At 40.9% G+C, this 25,052-nt stretch overlaps 1 protein-coding gene across 1 annotated transcript in view; it reads right to left on the bottom strand.

Moving 5' to 3' along the window:
* tgfbr2l (transforming growth factor beta receptor-like) overlaps nt 1–25,052 on the bottom strand; it is a 108,102-nt gene that overhangs the window by 46,940 nt on the left and 36,110 nt on the right. The window contains exons 2-3 of the mRNA XM_072579588.1: nt 3,477–3,630; nt 2,516–2,718 (exon numbers count right to left, since the gene is read on the bottom strand). Of these exons, the coding sequence (XP_072435689.1) occupies nt 2,516–2,718; nt 3,477–3,630 (357 nt within the window). The remainder of the gene's footprint in view (nt 1–2,515; nt 2,719–3,476; nt 3,631–25,052) is intronic.

Here is a 25,052-nt window from a genome sequence, read left to right as displayed (position 1 = left end):
ACATATTAACAATCCTTATGGATTAGTGAAAAATGTGACAATAGTGACTTCAAGTCAGAATTCATAAGAAACAGAATTATTGAGGGACAAATTTAATACTGCTCAAAGAAGATCTGACTCAAGAGTAAGCCATTCAGATGATAAATGAAGCACAAGTCCAGAAACAAAATACATCAATCCTAAGAAGAAAAGATCTACTCAATCCAGGAGATCAGCAGAGTTCATTCGATTCTTCAAGTAGCAAACCACAAACACAAGTGAGAAACCAACACAATGAATAGGGCAGGTACCAGATGCTAAAAGAGCTTGTCAATACTGGTGAACTAAAAGCTATTAACAGGTACAAGTTGGATGTCACATGCTGAAGTGAAATGGAAGAAACAAGTCCAAGCAGAAATTTAACTTCCTTATCTGCTCAGGAAGAATCCTCAGTAATCGTGACAGAGATCCTGCCCAGCCAGAAGTAATCCTTAAATAGCAGGACCGATGAAGTGAAAATACTGGTTTCACCAATAATGAATTTGCTGATGATGATGTTGAAATAAAAAGTTTATTTGCTTCTGCACAAATCTGTCAATGGATTGTGAATAAAAATCTGCTGATGTAGATTGAAGACCTACAATTTCATGAAACTGAAGTACTGTGGATGTTGGAAATCTGAATTCAAAACAGAACATGCTCAAGAAACTCAGCACATTTGACAGCATCTGTGGCGAGAGGAACAGTTCTCTGGTCGGTTATCTTAGTATGCACTGCCTACTATTAGCCTTCCCCATTTATTGAGCTGGGGATGAGTACTGATATGTATCAACTTGCCTGCACAAGTAGCAGTGTTCTTTAATAGCCAACAAAGCTGCAATGGAACTTCAATCCAGGATTTTCCAGCTGAGAGACAGGAAAGCTAATCACTGAGTCACTCCAATTCCCAGCCAGATGCTTTCCCATATGGAAGAATAATAATTGCGAGTTCTGGACCATTTCCCTGTTTTAAACATTGCTACAGCCCATTAACTCCTTAAACTAAAAACATAATAAGCATCAACTTCATTGTAACAGCTTGCCTCAATAGGATGAGAAATTATCACTGTTGTAATTAGTTTTCATAAACACTATCTAACATACAGCAATACACTTTAACTGTTTCTCTCACCACAGATGCTGCCAAATGTGCTGAGTTTCTTCAGCATATTCTATTTTCAATTCATTTTTCCAACATCCACAGTACTTCAGTTTTTTTTTGAGTAATCAACCAGTATTGTGTGATCCAATGTGTAAAAAGCCAAAAGAGAAACCAAGTTATAGAGAACAACCTGGACTCCATAGTTGCTTATAGCACAAATATACCTAAACAAGCTTGAGCTGTGCTTACTTTTTGCATCCACATTGGAAGATAGATTAATTACTTATCCACTTTCATTGTTTCAACCATGATAGAATATTATTTTGTAACGTTTTATTCATGCCTGGGATACAGGCATCACTGTCTGGGCCAACATTTATCAAACATCCTTAGATTGCCTTGAGACGGTGGTGGTGAAACTGTCTCTTTGAATTGCTGCAGTCCAATTGGTGTAGGACACCTACAATGCTTTTGGAAGGGAGAACCAGGACTTTGGCCCAGGACTTTGATCGAGAAATAATGAAGAAACATGGATATATTTTTAAGTTAGGTTGATGAGTGGCTTGGAGGGCAACTTGCTAATAGTCACATCCCATGTATCTGCTGCCCTTGTCATTCTAGTTGGAAGTTGCCATGGGTTTTGAAGGTAACATTGAAGAAGACTTGGTGAATTATTGCAGTCCACCATGTAGATACTACTGAATGTCAATAGTGGAGGGACTGAATGTTTATGGTTATAATGTCAATCAAATGGGTTGCTTTACCCTGGATAGTGCCAAGCTTTTTGAGAGTCATTGGAGCTGCACACTTACAGGCAAGTGGAAAGTATTCTATCACACAACTCACTTGTGCCCTGGAGATGATGGACAGGCTTTCTAGAGTCAGGAAGTGAGTGCTCACTACATGGTTCTCAGCCTCTGATGTGGTCTTCTATTGCAGTATGCCAAAGACAAAAAGCATCTCAAGTTCAAGTCGCAAAATAGATCAAAAAACTTTCCCAGGAATGAAAAATGTACATAGACAGAATTAAACAGAAACAGTATGTAGCAGGAAGAATGGAGACGAAGGGAGCAAGGTTTCAATTTGGTCTTCTTTATGACTTGGTATCAGCTCTGGGTGTTTTGCTAGGAATGTGAATTAACAATATTCTTGAGAGAGAGATTATCACAGGTAGAATGAATGGAAGAAAATGTGAAAGTTTATTTAGTGTGAATGTCGTAACCTAGACCAGAATCTAGTAATGTAGACTTCTTTTAGTGTTTCTATTTCTAATTTGTTGATTTTGAAAAAAACATCTAACTTCCTGAGAAAAGAGGTGTGGTAAACAATGCAAAAAGCATGTAATATACAAAACAAAATTGCCTTAAATTTTTATATAAAAAGATAAATACTCACTATTTTGGTCATTTTGAAATATAAGTTTATCATTACACTCCTGTTCATTGGTACATCCACAGACATACATCCTTCCTTTCCCTGTGGGCTGCTCAGTCATGATACAAACTGTTGTATTGTAAGTTGTGATTATTATGTCTTCCACTGGTAAATTTGGATAATGACACATAGTTTGAACACTTGTGGATTCATTGTCCTTCTTCCTATGTAGAGTCACAAAGGTTAATTGGAATGGCATGTAAAACAAAAATACAAATTTGAAAGTTCAGAAGTATGATTAAAAATTCTTAATCATCAGCATACACAGTAGGTTGTGCAAAGTGCAATTTTTGTTGGAATATGTTAATGTGGAAGATGATTATAAATAGCAACAAGTGGAAGAATATGTGAAATACTTCTGATTGGGATGATTAGATTCCCTACAGTTGCCCAAGATGGGAATCAAACCCAGGTCCTTGGTGCTGCGAGGTAGCAGTGCTAACCAGCGAGCCACCGTGCCATACCACCATGATGTGATGGGAATGCTTTAATGCATTTCCAATGGATGAATATGACACACCAGGTTGGCACACATGTTAGGGGCACACAATGGCGAACACAATGCCAGGGACTAAGGTTCAATTCCAGCCTTGAGTGACTGCCTGAGTGGAGTTTGCACAGTCTCCCTGTGACTGTGTGGGTTTCCTCCGGGTGGTCAGGTTTCATCCCAGGTTCCACAAATGTGCAGTTTAGTTTGATTTGAATGGTGAAATTGCAATTTTTGTCGATTTAAATAAAGGCACTTAGTGTTGATAAACAACTAAACCATCGAGAGGGGACAGAATAAAGTTGTGTTTCCTAACACAATTAGGAACATAGTTGCAACTGAAGAAATAAGAATTCACAGTAAGGTTGTCACCTTCAGAAAGCACGTACAAAAAGAAGGTTAAGCACAAGATCTAAAACTACAATTAATACTTACCATATAGCAACACATATTTCCTCTGAACTTACACAATAGGAATTCAATGTACAATTGCTGTAACATACATTGTCCTCGCATATTGGGTTGGTATAGTCACACCACTTGCATAGGTTTGTCTCCAAGAAACTTGTAAGGACATGGATATTCAATACTGTAACACAAAGAAACAAAAAAAAACAAAATCAAAAATTGGAATTGCTGGGAAAGCTCAGCAGGATCTGGCAGCATCTATGGAGAGAAATCAGAGTTAACATTTTGGGTCTACTGACCCTTTCCTCATAATACAGAAACTTGGATATGCTCATGAAGTGCGGTGACCTTTAAGGTTTTGGATCAAGAGCCGAAAAGTGAGAGTAAACTGGATATTTCATTTTTCATTGGCACAGACACAATGGGCTAAATAACATTTCTCTTTGCTGTAAACTATCTAAAAATAATTGCTGGGTAATACTGAAATTAAATATTGCTAAAAGAAGACATAACGTTGATACTTTTTGTCTTATGTTCGTTGGCCAAAAGACTAAGTATCCCTTTCTCATGCTATTCAAATTGATGTTCCTTTTTAAAAGCTGGATTTTTGTGTCCTAGTTCTGATGAATGCAAAATGTAAAGCTTTGATATTGTGTCCCTTTTTATCAATGTCTGAATTTTCTAGAACCAAATATCCACACATAATGTCTCACACTTGCACACGCGCCACATGGGTGCTGGGGAAAATATAAGCACTACCGCAGTTAGGTGGTAATGTGGGGTAAGGGAGAAAGAAAGGGAAGAAGAAAGAAAATTTTAAAAAAAGAAAAAATACAAACTGGAGAGAAAAATATATTAAAAAACAAAAACAAAATGCAAACTGGAGAGACAAAAGTATATAAAAAACAAAAAAAACAAACTGGACAGAAAAATATTTATAAAAAAAATAAAAAGGCAAACTGGAGAGAAGGAATATGTAAAACACAAAAAAGCAAATTGTAGTGAAAAAAAATTTTAAAATTGCTAACTGGAGAGAAAAATATATAAAAACACAAAAACAAAATGCAACCTGGAGAGTAGAAATTTATTTAAAAAACATTAAAATACAAACTGGAAGAAAAATATACAAAAATAAATTAAACAGCAAACTGGAGAGTAAAATATATATAAAAAAACCAAAAAAAAGCAAACTGGAGAGGACCCAAGGTCCTGTACTTCCCATGGGAGTCTGTGCTCCACAACCTGAGCCACCTCCAGAATTTTAGTTTTGTCCCCTTTAGGGGCATAACCCTCTGTTGACAGTTGCTACACACCGTCCACCTCTTTTCCCTCATCCATCGCTTGGACATGCCATTTGTCACCAGGCAGTGGAGATCCCCAGTGGAGGGCTCTCTGCACGGGTGTCCTGCCCCTTTCTCTCTGGGATCTGGGGTGGAGGGTGCTGTATGCAGCAGTCCCCTACAGCTGCAGATTGTGGTGGTCCACGGACTCCCAGCCGAACTGCTTGTTCTGTGGTGCTGTGGATTCTGTGAGCAGAGGGACCCTTGGCCAGCATACTGTATAACCCCAAAACAAAGCTGAGCCTCGGCCAAGTGGCAAAAACATTCTTCAGAATCTGGGCCGGCAAACCATTGTAGTTGCTGCCAGTATGTGGACTCAAAGACAGCAAGGAGTCCTACAAGGCCTGACTTGAGTATAAAAACTTGTAGGCCAGTACCAGGAGAGTGCGCACCTTGGAAAGTCCTGCTACATGTGGGTTGGAACAATTAAATTGCTTAGCAACATCCAAATCAGAACAGATTAAAATTAATAATTGGTTAAATGGTCATCCAGTTGCCATGGAGGTCGATATTAGCACAGCTGTATCTGTGTTTGCAGAATCCGTCTTTAACAAGATTTGCTCAGAACTCTCTTAAGTTTGAGCAAAAACCTCAGCCAGACTGAGAACATACACTGGGAAACAACTGAAAATTAAGGGTACAACTTCATTTTCGGTCTCCTACAAGGAGCTGTTGGTTCAATTATCGCTGATGGTAGTAAGAGGCTAGGGACCAAACCTATTGGGACTGAATTGTTTGAGATAGATTCACTTAGATTGGTTCAACATTTTTTGATTAGAAAATGGATGACTCAGTGAAGTCCTAGTGAAATAGCCAGGAGATTTTCAGGAAGGGCTTGGGACTATCAAAGATGCCAAAGCCAGTTTCCATATTGACCAGGAAGCAATTCTGAGATTTTGCAAGTCCCACCTGGTGCCGTTTGCCTTGTGATCGAAAGTAGAGACAGAAATCAAGAGGTTGGATGAGCAAAGTAATCATCAAACCAGAGCAGTTTACAGAATGGGCAGCACTGGTCGTACCGATGGTGAAGCCTGACAACTTTTAGGGATTTTCATCAAACGGTAAACTGTTTCTCACAGCTGGATAAATACCCGATCCCTCACAAAGAGCACTTGCATGCAAAGTTGGTGGGGGGGCTGTCCTTTAGGAAGCTGGACATGAGCCACGCCTACTTGCAATTGCAACTGGATGAGGAGCCACAGAAGTATGCTACAATTAATACCCGTAAGATTTATATCAGTACTCAAGACTGACATCCAAGGCATCATCAGCCTGCGCTGTCTTCCAGCGGATCATGGAAAACATTTTACAAGGGCCATTTATCTAGATAATGTACTATTAACAGGGAAGACCAGTAAAGAGCACTTGGAGAGCTTGGACACAGAGCCTAAATGTTTCTCCCAGCTGGACATTCGCCTTAGAAGGGAACAATGTATGTTCCAGGTGCCCCAAGTGACCTATGTGGGCTACAAAGCTGGCAAAACATGGTTACACCCATTGGAAGATAAAGTGACGGCGATCAAAGGTGCCCCGGCTCCCATGTCTGTACCGGAGTTTAGATCTCTCCTCGGGTTAGTGAATTATGGAAAATGCATACATAACCTGGACTCCATTTTGGCACCCTTACACTGACTGTTGAAAAAGGTTCAGCCTTGGAAATGGTTGTGTAGCTAAGAAGTAGCCTTTAGGGAAGTGAAAAAGCAGCTATCATCATCTATGGTGCTGGCCCACAGCAATCCGAAGTGAGAGGTGGTGCTGACATGCAATGCCTCCCTGTGTGGCATTAGGGTAGGGTTGGCTCATCAATGGCCCAACAGGGAGGAACACCTGATAGCATACGCTTTCTAGTCTTTGGCTGATGCTGAATGAAAATATGCCCAGATAGAGAAGTTCTTTGAGAAGGTGACTAAGGAAGTGAATGAGGGTAAAGCAGTAGATGTGGTGTATATGGATTTTAGCAAGGCGTTCGATAAGGTACCCCATGGTAGGCTACTGCAAAAATTACGGAGGTATGGCATTGAGAGTACATTAAAGGTTTGGATTAGGAATTGGCTGGCTGGAAGGAGACAGAGGGTAGTAGTTGATGGTAAAGGTTCATCTTGGAGTGCAGTTACTAGCGGTGTTTCACAAGGATCTGTTTTGGGACCATTGCTGTTTGTCATTTTTATAAATGACCTGGAGGAGGGTCTTGAAGGCTGGGTGAGCAAGTTTGCGGATGATACGAAAGTCGGGGGAGTGGTGGACAGCAAAGAAGGATGTGGCAGTTTACAGCGGGATATAGATAAGTTGCAGAGCTGGGCAGAAAGGTGGCAAATGGAGTTCAACGTAGCTAAGTGTGAAGTCATTCACTTTGGTAGGAGTAACAAGAAGATGGATTACTGGGCTAATGGTAGGCTACTTGGTAGTGTGGATGAGCAGAGGGATCTTGGTGTCCATGTACACAGATCTCTGAAAGTTGCCACGCAGGTAAATAGTGCGGTGAAGAAGGCATATGGTGTCCTGGCCTTATTGGTAGAGGAATTGAGTTCCAGAGTCCTGAGGTCATGTTGCAGTTGTATAAGACTCTGGTGCGGCCACATCTGGAGTATTGTGTACAGTTTTGGTCGCCATACTATAGGAAGGATGTGGAGGCACTGGAACGGGTGCAGAGGAGGTTTACCAGGATGTTGCCTGGCATGGTAGGAAGATCGTATGAGGAGAGGCTGAGGCACTTGGGGCTGTTCTCATTGGAGAAAAGAAGGTTTAGGGGCGATTTGATAGAGGTGTACAAGATGATTAGGGGTTTAGATAGGGTTGACAGTGAGAACCTTTTTCTGCGTATGGAGTCAGCTGTTACTAGGGGACACAGCTTTTAATTAAGGGGAGGTTGGTATAGGACAGATGTTAGGGGTAGATTCTTTACTCAGCGCGTTGTGAGTTCATGGAATGCCCTGCCAGTAGCAGTGGTGGACTCTCCCTCTTTATGGTCATTTAAGCAGGCATTGGATAAGCATATGGACGTTATTGGGCTAGTGTAGGTTAGGTAGGCTTTGGTCGGCGCAACATCGAGGGCCGAAGGGCCTGTACTGCGCTGTATTTTTCTATGTTCTATGTTCTATGTTCTATGAAGGTTGGGAGGTCATCTTTGGTGTAAGGAAGTTCCATCCAGTACCTTTATATACAGGAATTTGTCATTGTAACAGATCGCAAATCCCTGCTTGGGATACTGATGAAAGACAAGCTGCCCATAGCTTCTGGTAGAATTCAGCATTGGGCCGTTATTCTCAGTGCGTACAAGTATAAGACAAAAGTACTGTCCAGGAAGCTAAGTGGCTAATGTGGGTGCCTTGAGCTGCCTCCTACTGTCAGATACCCCACTGGTGGTGCCTCCCCTGGAAGATTCTGTTTTAGTTTTAAACTTCCTTGACACCATTCCAGTCACCGCTGCCAATATCCAACTGTGGACAACAAAAGATCTTGTCCTCGAGAAACTAAAACAGCTGGTGGTAATGGGGGGAGACAGGAGGACATTCACAACCAGGATTGAAACCTTTCCGTACCTGGTGAGACCAGATCACTGTAGAGGATGGCATATTACTATAGGGAAGCAAGGGTGATTGTCCCAAGTAAAGGTCGCTGCCAGATACAGGCTGAACTCCTGCATGTTGAGACGGTGTTGCTGAAAAAGGACAGCAGGTCAGGCAGCATCCGAGAAGTAGGCAAATCGACATTTCAGGCTGGAGCCCTTCATCAGGAACTCCTTCATGGTCATCCAGGGTTTCCAAGATGAAATTGCTAGCAAGAAGGTATGTCTGGTAGTCAGGGTTGGATGCTGACATACCTGCGTTGATGGGCAGTGCCCAGAGTGCCAGCAAAGACAAAGGTTGCCACCAGCACCACCCCCACATTCATGGGAATGGCCACATAAACCCTGGACTCAGTTGCATGTCGATAATGATGGCCCTGGTGATTGTGGACACCTATTCAAAGTGGTTGGACATGCATAAAGTTAGTTTGGCAAACTCAAGGATGACAATTGAGAAGCTGCAAGCATCATACATGATACATAGACTCCTAGAAGTACTGGTCATGGACAATGAGACATCATTTACCAGCAGGGCATTTGAATATGTTCAAAAGTCAAATTGCATTCAGCACATAAGGACAGCTCCAGACCATTCATCGTCCAATTGTCGAATGGAAAGAACAGTCCAAATGTTGAAGGCAGGCTTAAAGAAGCAGCTTCAGAATCACTTGTTACCAAACCGTCCTGGTTCCTGTTTGATTATTGGACCATCCCATGTGCAATAATTGAAATTGCAACACGACCACCAATGCTGGGCATATGCCTCCTCTCAATGAGAGAGACAATTTAATTCAGGGGATGACGTTTGGTGCCGGACCATGGGAATAGCTCTGTATTGGTACAATTAGGCAAAAACAAGGACTGTAGATACTGGAAACCAGAGTCTAGATTAGAGTGGTGCTGGAAAAGCAAAGGTCAGGCAGCATCAGAAGAGCAGGAAAATCGATGTTTCGGGCAAAAGCCCTTTATCAGGAATAGAGGCAGGGTGACTGCAGAGTGGAGAGAGAAATGAGAGGGGAGTGGGGATGGGGAGAAAGAAGCATTGAGTACAATAGGTGAATGGGGGTGGGGATGGAGGTGATAGGTCAGGGAGGAGGGTGGAGTGGATAGCTCTGTATTGGTATAGGTTGACATAAGATTAGGTCCTGTGACCTATTTCACAAGGTAGGTGATATAGTCCTGAACTAACATCGAGCAAAAATGGGGCAGGAGCAAAACATCTTGGCCCCTCAGAATAACCAGAAGGCCTGTCAGAAACTGTTCTCCCCCTCTGTCTAGTGTCAAGGAAACCTTAGAGGCTGAGGTGAGTGTAGCCTTGATACTGTTACTGCTGGAAGAAAAGGAGGAAAATCTCCTGAGACACTCCAGATGCATGAGACAGGTTACAGTCCATTAGATGCCACATGTGTCAGAGGAACTAGACCTGAGGCAAAAATATCACAGGTCTGGTCTTTCTCTTATAGATTTTCCTATGTCTCTGGACCTGGAGGGGAGGGATGTAGTGACTAGAACCAGGTGGATCTTGTGTTCAGTGTGAAATCCTTGATCAGAGTTGTTAACCTGGGCCAATCAGGAAAGCTCTGGCTAACCAGCATAAGCAGGAATTTAGAACCTCCTCAGTTCAGGCAATTGACTCCAATCTGGTTGGCCACAGCCAGTGTACTGTACACAAGTAAATAAAGGGTGACTTGGTGCGAGGATATCTGCCTTTGTGCAATTATTTCAGGTGCTGTAATATTTGGTATGAAATCAAGAATTATCCAAAATGATACACATAAATGTTTTGAGAGAGTTGAAAATATTTTCATAGAGAATTATTGCATTACTGGTTAATTCACCCTTTTAAAGTCACATGTTAAACTAATTAAGAAAATGAACTTTCAATCCATTCAAGCAATAGGATCAATAATGCGCACAGGAGATTCAAGCATCAAAATTAAAAACTGCTTTAAACTACTACACAGCCAAAACCCAATAATTACGCTTGAAATCTATTTTAAACATTTCAGAACTAATTTGCTGTCCTGCATCTGCAATCTTTTAAGGGTGTGAAGCCATTTTGGAGCCAAACTTATCAAGGCCCCAAGATGAATGCTGGGATTATGATATAAAAACAGAAAGTGCTGGGGAAGTATCAGCAGGTTCGGCCACATCTGTGGAGAGTTAAAACAAAGTTCACATTTTGAGTCCAATATAACTCTTCTTCAGAACTGGACTTGAAGCTACACAGTTGTTGCCAGATCTGCCTCAAACCTGCAATATTTTGAATTATTATGATTAATTTGCCCAATACTCATTGCTTCCGATGCAGGCAGGCAACTTTATGTTGCCTGCTGAATTGCATGGTTGCTATGTGACATTCAATACTAAATGCACATTTGTGTGACTGCATACCTCCACTTGTGGCCTATTTTCACCACCTAAAATGGTACGCCATTTTAGTCTGCACCATTTAAAACCAGCCTGCACCTTTTAAAAGGAAGGCATACTCTGCCTGTGGACTATGTCCAGGAATGGTGTGTGGAAAAGGAATAAGAGTAAATTATGGCACAACGGGGAAAAAGCATTAATAAAAGTTCCCTGATGCTATACTAGATACCTTGGCAGAGGAAGGCGAGAGGGGAGATGTGCATTATTCTCACAGCAAATATTGTGGAGACAGTGGACGAAGATAACCTTGGTGGCTAATGCAAGGAATCAGGCCTCAAGGACCTGATTGCAGCACTAACATTACAATGACCTATATAAACATAGGATTGCCAGATCATAAGATACAGGAACAGAAGTAGGCCATTCAGCCCAGCAAGTCTGCTGCACTATTCAAAGGGAGCATGGATGCTCTGAAAATCATAAATTTCAATTTCTTGTTTTATCCCCATATCTTTGATTCCCTTACTGATTATGAGGCTACCTCAGCTTTGAAAATATTTACATTGACTAGCCCCTATTGCTATCTGCGATAAAGAATTCCATAGATTCACTATCTACTAAGAGAAGAAGTTCCTCCATGTTTATTCTAATAGGATGACCCATTATTCTGAGGATTTTGCGGCTAGTCCTAGACACTCCCACAGCTGGAAACAATCTCTCTGCTAACAATATTTTATGTTTCAATACAGTTGCTCCTTATTCTTATAAGCTACAAGGGGAATGAAATTACTCAACTTCTCCTCATAAGACATTCCTCCATACCTGGGCTCAATCTAGTTGGCTGAATTGACCCCCATTGCCAGTATATCTTTCCCTAGGTAAGGGGCCTAAAACTGTTCACAGTATTTCAGGCATGGTCTCATTAGTGTTAGCAAGACTTATCTGTTCTTATAGGAGAAAGTGAGGACTGCAGATGCTGGAGATCAGAGCTGAAAATGTGTTGCTGGAAAAGCGCAGCAGGTCAGGCAGCATCCAAGGAGCTGGAGAATCAACATTTCGGGCATGAGCCTGAAGAAGGGCTCATGCCCGAAACGTCAATTCTCCTGCTCCTTGAATGCTGCCTGACCTGCTGCGCTTTTCCAGCAACACAGTTTCTTCTCTGTTCTTATACTCAATTCTCTTTGACATAAAGACCAGCATTCTATTTGTCTTCTCAATAACTGCTGCACTTATGCTAGCTTATTGTGATTAAAGCAGGATGACTGCCAAATTGTTCTATGCTGTAATTTTCTGCAATATCTCACCATTTAAATAATATTTGGCTCATCTATTCTTCCTGCCAAAGTGATATTTCCCCACATTATATTCCATCTGCAAAGTTTGGCCTATTCACTGTTTATATCCTTTGTAGAGTCTTTGGGTCATCTTCATCACCAGCATTCTGACATATTTTTGTGTCATCCATAAATTTCCCTTAGTAGTGAATAGCATATTTACTTTCCTTGTCTAAGTCATTAATAAATTGCACATACTTGTGGTCCTAGCATTGATCCCTGTAACACACCAATAGTTACAGGTTGCTGTCTTGAAAATGCCCCCTTATCCAAACTCTCTATTTTCTATTAGTTAGCCAATCTTCTGTCCATTCTAACATGCTACCTCCACGACCGAAGGCTCTTATTCCATAAAGTAGCCTTATGTTCAGTACTTCATCAAGCACCTTCTGAAAATCTAAGTAGATTAGTTTACATCTCCTGCTTCCGCTTTAGCTATCCAGCATGTAAACACCTCAAAGAATTCTAAAATATTTGACAGGTATGATTTCTCCTTCATGAGGGCATGCTAACACTGCTCGATTTGTGTATTTCTAAATGCTCTATTTCTTCCTTTGTAATATTTTTAACATTTTTCCCAATCACAGATATTAAGCTAACTGGCCTATAGTTAGTTATTTTTGTCTCCTTCCTATTTTGAATAAAGGTGTTAGGTTGGCATTTTTAATCCTCCGGTACTTTTCCAGAATCTAAGGATTGTCAGAAGGTCATGACCAGTGCATCCACAATCTCTGTAGCTACTAATTTTAATATTCCAGGACACATCCCCTAGATTTAGATGACTTAATGTCAATAGTTTCCTTAATATCTTTTCTCTAGCAAAAAAATATTTTATTTATTCCTTCTCCCCTTTTGCCTCTTAAATAATTAGTATTCTTCAAGTGCCATTAGTGTCTTTACTGTGAAGATGGATGCAAAATCTTTATTCAACTCATCTGCCATTTCCTGGTTCTCCATTATCATGTCCCAAGTTTCATTCTCCTGGGGCTTATGTTTACTTTGGCTTCACTGTACCTTTTTATATAATTAAAGAAGTGTTTATTTTCCACCTTGATATGATTTGCAAATTTACTTTCTCCTTTTCTTTGGTTATCTTTTGTAGTTATTTAAAAGAATCAATAACTAGTGAGAGAATAGGACCTCGAAGGACCAAAGTGCACATTAATGTGTGGAATGGCAGGAGGTGGGCAAGGTCCTCAATGAATATTTCTATTCCACGTTTGCCATGGAGAAAGACATAAAAACTTGGGAACTTGGGGAAGTTAGTAGTCATATCTTGGGGACAGTCCATTTCACAGTAGAGGAGGTGTTTGACATATTAGAATATATGGAAGTGAATAAATTGCCTGGTCCTGACCAGATATATCCAAGAACACAGATGCTAGAGAAGAAATTGTGGGGAACCTGGCTGATAGATGTATTCATCGTTAGCCATGAGGTGAGGTCCCGGAAGACTGGAGGTTGCGAATATTGTGCCCTTATTCAAAAGGGCTGCAAAGAAAAACCTGGGAACTATACACTAGTAAGCTTAATGTCTGTGGTACATAAGTTACTGGAGAAGATTCTGAGGGCTAAGATATACATGCATTTGGAAAGACAGGGTTTGATTAGAAGTAGTCAGCGTGGCTTTGTGAGTGGGAGATCATGTCTCACAAATTTGTTAGAGTTCTTTGATGAAGTGACCAGGAAGGTTGATAAGGGCAGGGCAGTAGATGTAGTCTGTATGGATTTCAGTAAGACCTTTGATAAGGTTCCACATGGTAGGCTGCTCTGCAAGGTTAGATTGTATAGAATCCAGGGGGACCTGGCTAATTGGATATACAGTTGGCTTGATGGTAGGAAGCAGAGGTTAATAGTGGAAGGATGCTTGTTGGACTGAAGGCCTGTAACTAGTGGTGTGCCTCAGGAGTTGGTGTTGGGCCCATTGTTGTTTGTTATCTATATCAATGATTTAAATGAGAATGTATAAGGCATGATTAGTAAGTTTGTAGATGACACTAAAATAAGCAGTCTTATGGACAGTGAAGAAGGTTATCAGAAATTGCAGCAGGACCTTGATCAGCCAGGGAAGTGGCAAAATTGAGAAATGGCAAATTGAGTTTAATATAGATAAATGTGAGGTTTTGTATTTTGGAAATTCAAATCAACGTAGGAGTTTCATGGTGAAGTTTAGGGCCTTAAGGATTGTAGAGGAACAGAAGGACTTTAGAGTTTAGGTGCATGGTTCTTTGAAGGTGGAGTCACATGTAGACAGGACAGTGAAGAAGGATCTTGGCACACTGGCCTTCACCAGTCAGGGCATTGAGTATAGATGTTGGGAAGTTATGTTGCAGTTGTACAGGACATTGATGAGGCTGCTTTTGGAGTATTGTGTTTAGTTTTGGTCATCTTGCTATAGAAATGCTGTTATTAAACTGCAAAGAGAAAATTTACAAGGATGTTGCCAGGACTCAATAGTCTGAGTTATAAGGGAGAAGTTGGACAAGCTAGGATGTTTTTCTTTAGAGTAAGGAGACTGAGAGGGGATCTTGTAGAAGTGTATAAGATCATAGAAACATAGAAGATAGAAGCAAGAGGAAACCATTTGGCTCTTCGAGCCTGCTCCGCCATTCATCAAGATGATGGCTGATCATCCAATTCAATAGACTAATTCTGCTTTCTCCCAATAACCACTGATCTCATTCACCCTAAATGGTATATCGAGCCGCCTCTTGAATATATGCAAAGTTTTGGCTTCAACTACTTCCTGTGGTAATGAATTCCACAGGCTCACCACTCTTTGGGTGAAGAAATGTCTCCTCATCTCCATCCTAAATAGTCCACCCCATATCCTCAGACTGTGACCCCTGATTCTGGATGCACCCACCATTGGGTACATCCTCCCTGTATCTATTCTGTCTCGTCCTGTTAGAATTCTGTAAGTCTCTGTGAGATCTCCTCTCATTCATCTGAACTCCAGTGAAAACAATCCTAACCCAGCCAATATCTCCTCATACATCAGTCCCATCACCCCTGGAACCAACCTGGTAAATCTTCGCTGCACCCCTTGAAGAGCAAGAGTATTATTTCTCAGAAAAGGGGACTAAAACTGCGCACAATATTCTAGATGTGGCCTTACCAAGACCCTGTATAACTACAACAACACATCCCTGCTCCTGTACTCGAAACCTCTCACAATCAAGGCCAACATACCGTTTGCTGTTTTTACCGCCTGCTGCACCTGCATGCCTACCTTCAGCGAGAGGCATGGACGGGGTGAATCCACTCAGTCTTCTTCCGAGGATTGGAGAATCGAGGACTAGAGGGCATCATTTTAAAGTTAGAGGGGAAAGAATAAAAGGGAACTCTGAGGGGCAACTTTTTTACACAGAGGATGGTATGTATATGGAATGAGCTGCCAGCGAAAGTGGTTGAGGCATGTACAATAACAACATTTGGACAAGTACATGGATAAGAAAGGTCTAAAAGGATATGTGCCAAGTTCAGGGAAAATATGGGAGGAAACCAGAGCACCCAGAGGAAACCCACACAGACAGAGGGAAAATGTGCAAACTCCACACAAACAGTCACCCAAGGCAGGAATTGAACCCAGGCCCCTGGTGCTGTGAGCTAGCAGTGCTAATCACTGAGCCACCATGCCACCACCTGCTGTGATGGATGCCTCGACACTGTCTTATTCCCCCTAGTCCAGGAACTCCCCATATACGTTCGAGACACCTCCCATGCCCTTACCTCCTCCAAGACTTTCGTTCCCCCGACCCCCAACGCCTCATTTTCACCATGGACATCCAATCCCTCTACACCTCCATTTGTCATGACCATGACCTCCAAACCCTCCATTTCTTCCTCTCCCAACGTTCCCACCAATACCTTTCCACTGACACTCATTCATTTGGCTGACCTGGCAATTAACAATTATCAATTAACCCTTAACAATTTCTCCTTCGAATCCTCCCACTTCCTTCAGACAAAAGGGGTAGCCATGGGCACCTGCATAGGCCCCAGCTATGCCTGTCTCTTTGTTGTCTACGTAGAAGAGTCCATCTTCCATAGTTACACTGGCATCACTCCCCACCTCTTCCTCCTCTACATTGATGACTGCATTGGCACCACCTCGTGCTCCTGCGAGGAGGATGAGCAGTTCATCAACTTCACCAACACATTCCACCCTGACCTTAAATTCACCTGGATCATTCATCAAGATGATGGCTGATCATCCAATTCAATAGACTAATTCTGCTTTCTCCCAATAACCACTGATCTCATCCACCCTAAATGGCATATCGAGCTGCCTCTTGAATATATGCAAAGTTTTGGCTTCAACTACTTCCTGTGGGGCATCTCTGACACCTCCCTCCCCTTCCGGGACCTCACCATCTCCATCAATGACGACCGACTCAACACTGACATTTTTTACAAACGTACTGACTCCCACAGCTAGAAGAAAGTGAGGACTGCAGATGCTGGAGATCAGAGCTTAAAAATGTGTTGCTGGAAAAGTGCAGCAGGTCAGGCAGCATCCAAGGAGAAGGAGAATCCTGAAGAAGGGCTTATGCCCGAAACATCGATTCTCCTTCTTCTTGGATGCTGCCTGACCTGCTGCGCTTTTCCAGCAACACAGTTTTAAGCTCGGACTCCCACAGCTACCTGGATTACACCTCTTCCCACCCTACCTCCTGCAAAAATGCCATCCCGTATTGCATAGTCCTCAGCCTCTGCCGTATCTGCTCTCAGGAGGACCAGTTCCATCACATAACACACCAGATGGCCTCCTTCTTTAAAGACCGTAATTTACCCTCCCACGTGGTTGAAGATGCCCTCCAACGCATCTCATCCACATCCCGCACCTCCGCCCTCAAACCCCACCCCACCAACTACAACAAGGACGGAACCCTCCTGTCCTCTCCTTCCACCCCACCAAACTCCGCATAAACCGCATCATCCACTGACATTTCTGCCACCTACAAATGGACCCGCACCACCAGGGATATATTTCCCTCCCCACTCCATCCACTTTCCGCAAAGACCATTCCCTCCATGACTACCTGGTCGGGTCCATGTCCCCCAACAACCCACCCTCCCCTCCTGGCATCTACCCCTGCCACCGCAGGAATTGCAAAACCTATGCCCACACCTCCATCCAAGGCCCCAAAGGAGCCTTCTACATCAAAAGTTTCACCTGCATATCCACCAATGTCATTTATTGTATTCGTTGCTCCCAATGCGGTCTCCTTTACATTAGGGAGACTGAACGCCTTCTCGCAGAGTGATTTAGAGAACATCTCCAGGACACCCGCACCAACCAAGCCCCACCACCCATTGGCCAAACATTTCAACTCCCCCTCCTACTCTGCCGAGGACATGCAGGTCCTGGGCCTCCTCCACCACCACTCCCTCACCGCCCAATGCCTGGAGGAAGAAAGCCTCATTTTCCACCTCGGAACACTTCAACTCCAGGGCATCAATGTGGACTTCACCAGTTTCCTCATTTCCCCTCCCCCCACCTTACCCCAGTTCCAACCTTCCTGTTCAGCACCATCCTCATGACCTGTCCTACCTTCCAATCTTCCTTCCCACCTATCCACTCCACCCTCCTATCTGACCTATCACCTTCATCACCCCCTCCATCCACCTGTTGCACTCTTAGCTAGCTTCTCTCCAGCCCCGCACCTCTCCCCTTTATCTCTCCACTCCGGAGGCTCCCAGCCTCATTCCTGATGAAGGGCTTCTGCCCGAAACGTCAATTTTCCTGCTCCTCAGATGCTGCCTGACCTGCTGTGTTTTTCCTACACCACTCTAATCTTGTCTCTGATCTCCAGCATCTGCAGTCCTCACATTCACCATTTTGATCAGCATGGACCAGTTTGGGCTGAAGGCCTGTCTTTGTTCGACTCTGTGACTCTATAACAAGAGGTATAATTTTAAAGTGAAGGGCAGAATGTTCTGAGGGGACTTTAGGGAAGCTATTTCATCCAGAGGGTGGTAGGAATCCGGAATACACTTCATGGGAGAGTGCATTCCATTCAGAGCTGCGGATATAGTATTTATCTCCCTTCTTATACTGTAATTATGTATAATAATGGTTGTTGAATAATGGCTGAATAGTTATCCCATATCATAACCATTTCATAAGTTCATAAGATATGAGCAGAATTAAACCATTCGGCCTATCAAATCTGCTCCACCATTTGATCATGGCTGATATGCTCCTCACCCCCATTTTCCTGCCTTCTTTCCATATCCCTTCAAACTATTACCAATTAAAAATCTGACTAACTCCTCCTTAAAGTTACTCACTGTGCCAGCATCCACCGTACTTTGGTGTAGCAAATTCCACAGATTCACAACCCTTTAGGAGAAGTAGTTTCTCCTAAGACTAAGACCTCTTGTCTTAGAATGCCCCTCAAGAGAAAGCATCTGCTCCATGTCTATTTTATCTAACTTTTTATCATCTTGAATACCTCATTTTGATCTCCCCTCATTCTTCTAAATTCCAGAGAGTAAACTAAACTAAACATTCTTCTAAACTGTTCAATTTCTCTCCATTTGACAAATCCCTCATCTCTGGGATCAATCTGGTGTGTCTCCTCTGAACTGCCTCTAATGCCACTACATCCTTTTGCAAATAAGGGGACCAAAACTGTGCATAATACTCCAGATGCAGTCTCAACAATACCTTGTATAGTTGCAACAATACTTCCCTAGCTTTATATTCTACTTCTTTCATTTTCTTTCATTTCCTTTTAAGTCAACATTCCATTCATTGTCTTTATTATCTACTGTCCATGCATGTTAGTTTTCTGTGATTCATGAATGACTACACCTCCATTTGCACCGGAGCACCTCGAAGTCTCTCTCCCTTAAAATAATAGGGTGCCTTCCCATTTTTCTGACCCAAACGCAATACTTATTCCAACTACATTCCTCTTTCATCCCACAATGGCTCCCTGTACATATCCTCATATACAAGGACCTCTGAATGTATGTTCAAATACCATATCCCAAAATTTCCATGAACTGCACTTCACATGCTTTACTCAACTGCCAGCAATCTTTATCAAACAGGACTTATATTTAAAATACTTAGCAGATGTAGTGTGGCAGTGGTCTTGACACTGGCCTAGAAATCCAGAATCCAGGGTAATGTTCTGGGTACATAGGTTCAATGCCCATTAAAGCAGATGGTGAAATTTGAATTTAATTAGAATTTTGCAATAAAACATTAATGGTGACTATAACAATGGCCATAAAAATAAACATCTTTAGGGAAGGATATCTGCCATCTTTCCCTGGCCTGGCCAACACGTGACTCTAGAGCCACAATAATGATGATGACTCTCAATAGCTCTCTGGACAATTAGGGATTGCCTTTAAGTGCTGGCCTAACCAGTGAGGTCCACATATCATAAACAAATGTTTCTCTAAAAAATAACATAGCTTCATTTCAACATGATACAAGCTGAATTTCATTGATACAGGCTTCTCACCTCTCGCACACTGCCATTAATTCAACCATAACAGCCACATCATCCACACATATTGCACTCATTTACTAATACACTTCTCTCTCTCTTGCATGGTAATTTGACACATAATCAGAGCTAGTTCAGCTAACCAGTGGGGGACCAGATAAGATTGTATTTCAGAACTCTGATGGATGTTTCACTATTTAAATTGACCTTACTGAGGATATAGCCAGGATTCTCTTAAGGTTAACATGCAGGTTTTGTTGGTATTTAGGAAGACAAATGCAATATCAATATTCATTTCAAAAGAGCTAGAACACAAGAGCAAAAATATACTACTGAGGCTGTATAAGGCTGTCATCCGACCGCATTTAGAGCATATTGAGCTGTTTTTGGCCCTGTATCTAAGAAAGGATGTGCTGGCAACAGAGGAGGTTTACAAGGATGATTCCAAAATGAAGGCTTCATTATGTGAGGAACGGTTGAGGACTATTGGTCTATACTCAATGGAATTAAGAAGAATGAGGGGCTTTCTCATTAAAACTTACAGAAGACTGAGAGGCCTGGACAGAGTAGATGTGGAGAAGAAGTTTCCAACAGCAAGAGAGACTAGAACCTGAGGGCACAGCCTCACAATGAAGGGAAAACCCTTTAGGATTGAGGTGAGAAACAATTTCTTCAGCTGGCTAATCTGTGGACCTCATTAGAGCAGAAAACTGCTGAAGGCAAATCATTGAGTATACTTAAGACAAAGTTAAATATATTCATAATTAGTAAGGGGATCATTATGGGGAGAAGGCAGGAGAATGGGGTTGAGAAACATATCAGCCATGATTGAATAACAGAGTAGTCTTGATGGGCCCAATAGTCTAATTCTGTTCCTATATCTCATGGTCTTATGGCCTTACTCTGTCTTTTCACATGCCCTTTTCTCCTATCTCACAAGCTCTTCTGATTTACAAGCTTCAAATGATACAAACATCTGTTTATTCTACCTGTCATGTTATGGTGCAAGAAGAATGGACACTCCTGCAGCCATGCCTGGGAATCCTTGAAACTAGTTCAAAGAGCTTAGTATAGAAACATTACTTGACAGAGCTCTAGCAACCACACGGCAATATGTCAGCAACTAACCTGTACATTGTTGATGATTCCTTTAAATAGCTTGGAGGTTCATTCAGGACAGTGCTAGCTCAAGCATTGAGCTCCAAATGCAGTGCTAGCCTAAAATCAGTGTTGTACACCGATCGGTCTCATGATCTGTTTACTTTTCATAATTCCTTTTGATTTGCCCTGTGTGTAACCTAATGTACTTACCAAAATGACATCTTCCACAAAATGGTGCTCTCCTCCCAAACATCACCCAACAAATGTTGTGCATTAGTAATATACATGTGCGCCATGGGCAGCATTTTGGATGCAAACACTGCTCACAGCACTGATAATATTGATGCTAGGGAGATGAAAATTGCAGCCTTGAACTTTGTGTTTCCCTTTATAGATCCATTTGAATTTGTTTCATTCAATGAATATCTTGTGAGGAAATCAAACACAGTTTTGTGTCAGCAGTTAAATATAAGAGGTAATTTGGAGCAGTATAAGAGACGAAGATTGACCAAGTTAGATTATAATCTTCTATCAGGAGGAACATTAACTTCTTGAAGTTACTACAGCGTCCAATCCCCTCCCCCCAACATCTACATTCTGACTGCCACATCATTCATATTGCCTCTAATTAAATCCAGATGATGAATTGCAAATTAAGCCTTTGGTGATTTAATAAAGCTGCACAAACATTAAAAAAGAAAGATTGTGCTTTATGAAAGAGTTCCAGATGTTACTGAGGCAAATGCAAAACATCAAAATATAAACTTTAGATGAGGCCATACTGGAGTGAAATAAAGCTGATTAAAAACAGTTCATTTTCCCAACTAAAATTGAACCTATGCTGTTTTTTCCTAAGCCAAATATAATCATGGATTAGATTTCTAAACAGAAATATGAAATGGGGATTGCTGCCAAAATCTATGCAAACATACTATTTGCTTAAACTATAAGTGTGAGATTTGATCAGCAGGCATAATGTGTATATGTTAAGTAACAAATATAATAGCAAGGAGTTCCTACAATTCCATTTTCAGAACATGTTATTGATAACTAGCTTCCTAATTGCTACACTATTAAATATAAAGATTACACAACTACATAGAACATAGTACAGATAGTTTAACATTAAGCCAATCTTGGCAGCTTTAATTTCACTCAGTTTTAAAATTTTTCTGCGAAAGATTTCTTTATAATATACACCATGATTCCTGTTTTTTTAAGAAACTGCATTCCAGTTAAATTGAACTTTTATCAATACAACACTACAACAACCCTTGTACAACAATATATTGTCCCTTTTGTATCCATTGTTATAAAACATAGTCAGGAGACCTGTCAATAGTAACTTAAGATAAATCATAGTAAATTTGCTGAAGAGAAACAGGAACAAAATGCAGGCTCAATGTGGTATTTCATTTTTTAAAACATTATTTAAACAAGTAGCAATAATCTTTGAATACATCAGTTGTATTTGCTCTGTAGAAAATGGCAACTGTTTGTACACCAGAAAGGACCAATTAGTGTATAATCCAATAAAGGTTGAATGAATGAAAGCAATATGTTTATCAGTAATAACAGGTTGTAACTGTCTACTGGACCTGGACTTTTCTATCTGTATCTTCATTTGGCCTACAGAGTCCAAATTCTGAAAAATCTTTACAATGTCCTTTCTTCATCTACTTAAACTTCTAAAATCTCCAATCATTCATGCAATTTATCTTAATTTCTGTATTTCTAACTCTGTGAACAGCTTTCTTGAAATTAAATTTCAATGTCTTTAAGCTAGCAGTTGGCAACGTACCACAGAATTGTTTAAATTAGAAAAAAATACAATTAGATTTTGCTGGAAAAAGAGTCAATGGTGCTTTCAGCAGATATTGCTACTCCAGCCTTCAGTACATGAGCAGACTATTCACAATGCAAATTCAGGCCAATCTTAGAAGAAGACCCAGCAATGCAATAAAAGTAGGCACATTTTTGCATTAACTATTTGGCATGCTTTACTTCCAATACTGACATATTTGACTATAGATGTTGAATTAGAAGTAGGATTCAACATAAATAGTATGTTAAGTGTTATCAATAATATACCATTTTACTACTATGCTTCATATTTTTAATGTAAAATGGTAAAGGTAAAATCACCATAGTCATACTGGACTACAGGTCTGCTCAGAAGAGAACTGCCAATGCAGAAAGCCAGGCATTTTAGCTTGCACTATGTTTTACTTGCCCATCATTCTTGTGTTTGTGGGCTGACATCAGCTCCTGCCCATGACATGGTTTCTTGGATCAAGCACTACTCTCAGTATGATGTAGTCTGAGTGTTGCCTGATAAGTTAGCTCATGTAACATATACCACCAAGATAGGTTCTTGTTGAGATAGTTATCTTAAAGTTTATTGACAATACTATTTACATTGCATGATATGTCAGACTTACACATAGCTTGTGTTTTGTTACTCTATATTATATACACATAACTGATGGACTGAACATACTACACTGACTCCGTTGCATTGACAGCCTGATCAAAGGTGAAGCGGGCACCGTTATACCAGAATGTCACATATTGTGAGTCATGTAAATATCTTTAAGTTACACTGCATATTTGGTCCGGATTCTATTCAATAACACAACAGATCTAGCAACATATTAATTTAAAATTCACTTTCTTGATCTCAATTTCCTCCACAGCTTAGCATCTCCATAATCCTGTAACTTCCTCAAGTCCTAAAATACTCCAATATCACTACCATCCACAACTCCGTCCTTTTGCACATCCCTGATTTTAATCACCTCGTTATTGGTGATCATGCATGGTAAATAGCCTGATGCGTAGGCTTTGGAATTCCATCTCTAAGTCCCTTTACCTCTCTCTCTCTTCATTTAAAACATTTCTTAGAACCTACCTGTGTCATATTTTCTCCTTTATTCACACTTTGATCACATGCCATGGAATATCTCCCCACAGTAAAAGTTCTATATAAAATTTGTTGTTGCTGATTTTACAGTGACTTACAATTCATTGGTAATCAAAAATTTAGAATTTTACCCTATTACAGCCTAAAACTGAATGGAAAATCTTAAAAGAAAATCTGAAAAGGAAAATACAATTGGATTTAAACTGAAATTTACAAAATAAAAAATAAAACCAGGGAGTAATGCTATATTTTGTTGGACATTCTATCCTCTCACAATTTAGCAATAAAATGCATTTTAATTTTATGACAGTCAAGTGTCATTTCATTTTCAACTTGCTCAGAGTAACTTATTTAAATGATTCTAGGATTGATTTCTCCATGTGATGCTCTCATTGTGCTACTTAGTACGTGCATATAACTTCCATGTTCTTTGTAGCTTTTAAACTAGATTCTGTCATTAGCATATATGAAAATACTTTTTGGCAATTCATGAGGTTTATGTTTTCTTACCATTTTTAATAAGTTATTACACACATAAAATGGCTTCATTGATAGCCAGATTGCTAAGTTTGTTTTAAATACCCATCATTTTTCATTTTTTCTTTAAATTATAACTGCATTTTGATACCTTTTTGCATTGCTTAATTTACAATAGAACATTTCAATTTCATCCCCATAATTTGATATAATTCACCTTGGAGTTTGAAAGGGCGTAGCTGGAATGAGATGTAATGGTATTACAATTGAGTAAAAGTTACTAAAAAGACATGAGTGAGGAGCTGGCCAGAGTTGATTGGAAGGGGAGTGGGGCCTAGCAGGGAGTAGCAATGGCAGGAGCTTCTGGGGGTAACTCAGGAGGCACAGCAGATGTTCATCCCAAGGAAGAAGAAACAAACTAAGGGAAAGATGAGGCAACCATGGCTGACAAAAGAAGTCAGGGAAGAAATAAAAGCAAAAGAAAAAACATATGATATAGTGAAGATTTGTAGGAATGCCAATGCCAGAGCATTGGAAAGCCTTTTAAAACCAGCAGAGGATAACAAAAAAAGCAAGAAGAGGGGAGAAGATGAAACATGAGTGTAAGCAAGAACTGTTTTTAAAATATCAAAAGGTAAGAAAAAGGCCGAAATGGACATTGGACCGCTGGAAAATTAGGCTAGAGAAGTAGCCATGATGAACGGCAGAGGAACTGAATAGGTACTTTTCATCAGATTTCACAGTGGAAGATACCAGTTGTAGACAAGAATTTTAAGGTATTTGGGGTCAGCGGTGAGTATAGTGGCTCTCACTAAGGAGAAGATGCTGGGGAAGCTGAAAGGTCTGAAGGTGGATAAATCACCCAGACAAGATGGAGTCTACCCCAGACTCTGAAGGAGATAACTGAGGAGTTATAGAGGCATTGGTGGTCTTTTGGGAATCACTGGAGTCAGGGAAGGTTCTAGAGGACTGGAAAATGGTTAATGCAACATTTCTGTTCAAGAGGAAGGGAGGCTGAAGA

This window comes from Chiloscyllium punctatum, chromosome 10 (genome assembly GCF_047496795.1).
Source record: "Chiloscyllium punctatum isolate Juve2018m chromosome 10, sChiPun1.3, whole genome shotgun sequence".
NCBI classification, from domain to species: Eukaryota; Metazoa; Chordata; class Chondrichthyes; order Orectolobiformes; family Hemiscylliidae; genus Chiloscyllium; species Chiloscyllium punctatum.
Note: the sequence above shows the minus strand (reverse complement) of the source record. Positions and strands in the feature narration are given on the sequence as shown.